The sequence below is a fragment of the Monopterus albus genome, unplaced genomic scaffold, assembly GCF_001952655.1.
Source record: "Monopterus albus unplaced genomic scaffold, M_albus_1.0 scaffold199.1, whole genome shotgun sequence".
Classification (NCBI taxonomy): domain Eukaryota; kingdom Metazoa; phylum Chordata; class Actinopteri; order Synbranchiformes; family Synbranchidae; genus Monopterus; species Monopterus albus.
The window spans coordinates 209,779-215,778 of NW_018128079.1; the positions used below are offsets into that span (position 1 = coordinate 209,779).

A 6,000-nucleotide genomic window follows, 5' to 3' on the forward strand; every position below is an offset into this window, starting at 1 on the left:
ACACCGAGTAGTTACAATTTGGTCCACCTGGATTAAATGCAAAAATAAAGTGTTGCTTTGGCATTTATGCATCAGTGATAGCAATTCAAAACTAGAATTGCCGCTTCATGGTTATATGCCTCCACCAACCAGTCAAATTCACAGGTATGAAAGAGAAGTAAGGTCACTGACCTTTGACCTTTGACCATCAAAACCTAATCAGTTCATCCTTGACTCCAACTGGACACATGAGCCAAAGCTGAAGAAATTCTGTTCAGTGTTCCTGACTTTCACAAGAATTGTACAGACAAATGGATGGATGGGTGGATGGATGGACAACCCGAAAGCACAAGCTGTTGTTTTTTTTACCTTTAAACCAACAAAACATTTTCTCTTCCCATTATTTGAACAATAAAATCACTTAACTTTTCCCAGCTCTAAAGTGACCCCATGCACAGGCCCCCCAAGAGTGACAGGCTCGGTCAAAATGCACAAGCATTCTAGCTTAATATTCTTAGATAATGAAAAATTTCATATCTGGTGACTAATAACTTACACAAGAGGACGTAGTGCATTAGTGTGAAAGTATAAAACTGATTAAGAGGTCACTGTGTTATCACAGAAAACATATACTATGTGTAATCACACAGGCTGCGTGCTATCAGGCCTCTGTCTTATGTCACCTCAGCCATGGTTTCACATGATTCAGAGCTGATAACTGAGCATGTCAGTTCTCTTATATATAAAAACATGAGCTGCATTTGCAGTTGGGTCTGAATGTGATTATCTTTGAGCAAATATTGCAGTGTGGCCATTGATACAATGTGACCCACAGATTTGATAAGAGGTAAGCCTTACGTTGGGACTGTTCCTGTGCTCTGTTATGAGTGACTTTAATCCCCATTAAATATATGTTATATGATGATGTCTGGTGGTAGCCATGCAGCTTCTCTATTCTGATGAATGCTGCTCAAAATCAGTTTAGCCTACAGTATTTGTTACACAACAGAAAACAGTTGGTGCTGTGTGAATTGTCTCAGTGTGCTTGTATGTAGGAAACTAAAGTTGGCTAATGTTGTAATTCTGGCAGAGGTATACCAGTGCTGCACTGCCTTAAATGGGAAACAGAGGAGCCAGATCTCTGCTTTACTACAACATGACTCTGATTAAGACCACATTGGTCTGCTTGTGGTTGGTTCTGAGCCTCAGCCAATTCCTACTCAGGGACAAGACTGTTAATGTTGTGGTATGAATGCATTTGTGATAATCTCTCCCACTGCTCTGCTTTAGTGGAGATCCAAAAGACCTCTTATTATTGCCAAATGCCTGAATAGGCTATTAGTAATTCTGTGATCCTTTTACAGAAATTTGACACAATGAAATTCATATCAAAAAAAGCGCAAGAATGAATGGAGGACCGACAATATGCTACCATAAGGATTTGATTATTTTTTTACAACCTTGTTTTTATATTATGAGTTGTTTTATTGTAATATTTGAAAACTGTTACTTTACTCAAGATAACAGGATAATGGTCTTGTTACGAATATTATTATATCAAGCTAACAAGATATTTTTCTCATTCCTGGAGAAGACTGTAATGGGGAAATGTCCTTCACTGTTCTCATGGATATGTTTGGCTTTAGCAAGGGCCTGAAATATTTCGACAAATAATGAAACTTTGTTGACATGGTTATGATCCCCAGAGGATGAATCCTGCTGACTTTTGGGGTCCCTTGACTTTTCCTCTAGTGCCATCATCAGATAATCACCTTTATTTGGCCAAGTATGTTACACACAAGGTATTTGTTTCCGGTACAGAACCAACTCAACCGATGGTTCTAACCATCTTGGGGGTTCAGTGTCTTGCCCACTTTGACATGTGGACTGCAGGCACCGAGATTTGAACTTCTGACCCTCCGGTTAGGAGACGACTGCTCTACCCACTGAATAACAGTTGCCCCCATCAAAATTTCAGTTTCAGAACTAATGACATTCACACTTCATCTTTATATTTACTGTTAATTAGTAAAGGTTAGCATGCTATTATGCCAAATTAACACTGAACATGATAAACATTATACCTGCTAAATATCAGCATGTTAGCATTGTCCTTGTGAGCATGTTAAGATGCTGATATTAAAGTATAGAGAATATGAAGTTGATGCCATGCTTAATTTTGGGTAAATGCACAATGTTTGGAGCATCATGCTCATTATCCGTCATAGATATACCCACTACATACACCTATAAGTTCTTTAAAAGAAAATACTATCTTATAAACCTGCACACAGTAGCAGATGCTTCAACTATGTCCAAATTTAGTTTTTGTTACCCAGTTTCTTAATTTAGAGTCTCTTCTTTTCTGTACTCTTTAACCCATCATTTAAACATGCTTTTCTCTGCTACCATCTCATGGCCAAAATAAAAATGTAATTTTTTTAGGAGTAAAGAAAGTTGAGTAAACAAAATACAAAGTAGTAGCTTATTTCTCAAATCACATTGTCAATCAACAGGTGACAACACCATTAAAAACAAACAAAAACAACAACAGAGTTTAATCAGTAGGCCTAATGGAAACAAGGCACAGTTAACTTAGCTACAGCTTCATTTAAATACTGTCTGTAGTTTAGTCCATTGTGTTATTCTTCTTTTCTGTTCACAACTTGTGAGATAGCCTTCTACAACTCCACTTTTGCAGATATGCAGGTGCTGACATGCTTTGTTGTGTTCACAAACCTAAATGAACTTTTTTCACAGCAACTGTACAACCAATTATATCAACATTAGTTAGCCCACTGTATTGTGTAATTTTTTCAAATCCAACTTTTGGGAAAAAAGCTACCAGCTTTACTTTTTGTACCTCGTTACTAACCGTAGTCTACGTCATCAAAACAAGCCGAGCGGAGCAGCATGGAGGACTGCATTCGCTGATGTATTTTTGACCTTTTAGTGTTTTTCCCTTTCATTAGTTTTGGTGAGTTTATTTTTTCCGTTCTACTATCAATGTTATTCTGTGTGAATGTCAGATATAGTCATTGTCGCTTGCAACTCCATCTTTTTAATTAATGCGGTTGTGAAGCCAAAGCTAACGTTAGCATCAGTAAGGCTAACAATGTAGCCTGTTAATCTTCTCGTGTCATCCTTCTTTTATAATTTGAAATGTTTGCATAGATAATGTACTTGTTGATGCAAATATCTCGATGTTGTAGTAGTTTGCACAGGCTGAATATGTTAAATAATTTTCTATAGTAAGTACAAACTGGAGCTGTCCACTGTGTGATAAGAGAGACCAGCTATGACTATGACATTTGATTTGCAAAAGAGAATATACGCCTTCGGCAAACTGTCGTATGGCAAATAATGAATGGGGATGGATCTTCGTGTTTCTTGGTCTTTTGTAGTACAGGGCTGAATAGAGTTCCAGAATGTCAGCCAGGAATGCGTCAGTCCATGCCAAATGGATTATTGGCAGAGTAATAGGGACCAAGATGTGCAAAACTGCCAAAGTGAGAGTCACAAGGCTGGTGCTGGACCCTTACCTGCTCAAGGTGAAACTTCAACAGTGCTTATTCTCTGCTTATATGTACAGGAAGGGAAGGTGGCATGGGTGTCACAAAGCCCACTTGCCAAACAAGGGAATGCAAAAAGGGAATTTTGGTTATTTCTTCGTCACATCTACCCTGTTAGTTTACTCATGTTTCATAAAAATGTATAGGTTGTCCATAATGAAAATGTATAATACTGATGCTGTATGACTTTTTGGTCATGATGCCAAGCAGATATAAGATGTTTCCCCAACAAAACGTTTTTTTTTTTTCTTCTTCATGTAGCAAAATATGTCAGACCCCTTGGTGTATCAGTGTGTAATGTCATGACATGAGCAACTGTAAACTTTGCCTAAAACAAGTAAAAATGATTAAAAGTACTGTTATGAAGTGGTATAAATATGTTTGGCTGAAGTGCTGACTGAGAAGAGATTTATAGCTGCCTCTAAATTTACACAACAAACACAGCAACAATAACATTTTCTTTTAGTGCTTGAAAGTATGGTACAATTTGTAGTGCTTAAAATTCTTTTTGTTTGCATTTTTAATGTTTCAATTTTAAGACTTGCATATTATTGTCACTGCCTGCATCTGTATGATCAGCTTCACTGTTTACAACCAAATGCTATTCATTGTTAGATTGGCTGCTGAACAGTGAGTATAGCTAAATAAGTCCAATGTTCTTCTTTCTTCTCTGTAGTACTACAACAAAAGGAAGACCTACTTTGCCCATGATGCTTTGCAACAGTGCACTGTGGGAGATATTGTGCTTCTCAAGGCCCTTCTTGAGCCCAGGTCCAAACATGTGAAGCATGAACTGGTTGAGATAGTGTATAAAGTTGGTCAGGTGGTTGACCCACTGACAGGAAAGAGAGTTGCAGGCACTGAGTTTCTGGAGCCTCTGACAGACCTTACACTTCCGGAAGAGATGACATTATCAGAAAAACTGCAGGAGCTCAACATCTCTGCGGCCTCTAGTGGAGTCGATTCCCCATCAGCAACTCATACTTCATAATAGAAAACTGTTCATTTACACAGTAATATTTGCCTAAATGTCATTCATCTGTCATATTTGTGTTTCAGATGTTATTGTAAATAAAACTTTAGACCAGTAATCTTTTTCTATGGGTGGAGAGTTTACATACAATACATTGTTCTTGCTACCTGCTCAGGTAGTTTGAATTTAAGACATTTTTTTTTGAAAAATTTACAATAAAACAACAATGAAAATGCATGGTGTTCACAAACAAATATGCATAGTACTTGTATCTGTTTACTCTGACTAAAAATGTAAGTTTGACATTAGAAAATCATATTGACATATAAAAAGAATAATATATAGTTTGTTTAGGATGCATAAGTATTTTAATCTGTAATTGATGCATTTGTTATCTGGAATTGCAGTTATTAATATGTATTTAGTAACACTACCACATTTGTCATGAATTAGCTCTATAGTAGTTTATCTATTTGTTGAAGTATATATGGCTTTGTTTTGAGACTTTAGTAAGTTATATTTAGAATAATAACCATGATTTTATTAGTCGAAGGAAATATTAGCAGACCTATGTTTTAATGTGGTGAGGTCAAACCCTGAAAAGCTTCAACTGTGTAGTGTAACAGCGGGCGTAGTGCTCCACATCCTGCGATACCGTACGGCCTCTGTGGTATCAAGTTCAACAAAGTTAACATGGGGTTACGTTGTTGTATGTAACGTCAGCTCCATCGGGAACAACCGTTTCACACACCCTCCGGCTTACAAGTTTTGTAAAAGATGGCGACCCGAGTCCTTCAAAGAGTGGGCAACGGCCTCAAACAGACGAAAAATGGGCTTCGTGCGCACGGACAGGTCACGGTCGTTGCCAGGTTAGAGTTTTGTGAGTGGTCTTTGCCAGTGCAAGTGTGGAAATTGAGTTTAAAATGTTTTTAGTCTGGCTAGTATGAAGTCCAGCATGCTGGGTGGCTAAGCTAACGAGAGCTATGTTATTAAGACCGTGTACCGTAGGTAGCATTAGCCCACTACTCCAAGCTTGCTAACTTTCTGGTAATGCTAATCGCTACCCTCCCGAATTAGAAAGTTGAGAAACAGCTCGTGGTAACATTTACGCACTTCATAATTTTGTGTGCAGAGCTGACAAGTGCATAAATAATACAAAATCGCAACTGAGTTTCTGTCTGTGCCAAACTGGATTAAACTTCAAGGTCAAAATGCAGTAATAGGACTTGTGATTAATGAGTGACACAGGTGTTCGTGTTCAAAAGCGAGCTGTAGAAGTGTTTACAACTAGAATGTTGCGGTGTGTACTAAAATGTAAGAGCTTTGAATGCAAAGTAATAGTTGTTTGCATCACCCGGCAAACTATTGTAGCGTCCCGCAGGACACAAGGAAGACAACCTTGAGTGCCGACGAATAGTCGCTTTTTTATTAACTCCACACAACCGGTTACTGTTGGCCGTAACCACGCCAAAACAA

At 38.0% G+C, this 6,000-nt stretch overlaps 2 protein-coding genes across 8 annotated transcripts in view; both read left to right on the forward strand.

Moving 5' to 3' along the window:
- The window catches only part of LOC109970503 (protein NipSnap homolog 2-like), a 34,745-nt gene that overhangs the window by 16,534 nt on the left and 12,211 nt on the right, over positions 1-6,000 (forward strand). The window contains exon 1 of one of the 7 annotated variants that reach the window (XM_020618075.1): positions 5,086-5,393. The exons of 5 other annotated variants lie outside the window; for them this stretch is intronic. In XM_020618075.1, the coding sequence (XP_020473731.1) occupies positions 5,302-5,393 (92 nt within the window). In that variant the 5' untranslated portion in view covers positions 5,086-5,301. Of the gene's footprint in view, positions 1-5,085; positions 5,394-6,000 lie in introns of those variants that run through there. One more of the 7 variants, XM_020618077.1, reaches the window with a different exon arrangement.
- On the forward strand, positions 2,828-4,642 carry mrps17 (mitochondrial ribosomal protein S17). Its single transcript, XM_020618079.1, has 3 exons — positions 2,828-2,956; positions 3,389-3,530; positions 4,228-4,642. Exons 2-3 carry the CDS (start codon positions 3,408-3,410, stop codon positions 4,540-4,542), a joined length of 438 nt encoding a protein of 145 aa, XP_020473735.1. The 5' UTR covers positions 2,828-2,956; positions 3,389-3,407; the 3' UTR covers positions 4,543-4,642.

What these genes read in the sequence shown, in the direction of transcription:
- mrps17 (XM_020618079.1), top strand. Translation starts at nt 3,408, where the DNA reads ATGTCAGCCAGGAATGCGTCAGTCCATGCCAAATGGATTATTGGCAGA. An exon ending in TGGACCCTTACCTGCTCAAG is followed by an intron (nt 3,531 to 4,227) that starts GTGAAACTTCAA and finishes TCTTCTCTGTAG; the next exon opens with TACTACAACAAAAGGAAGAC.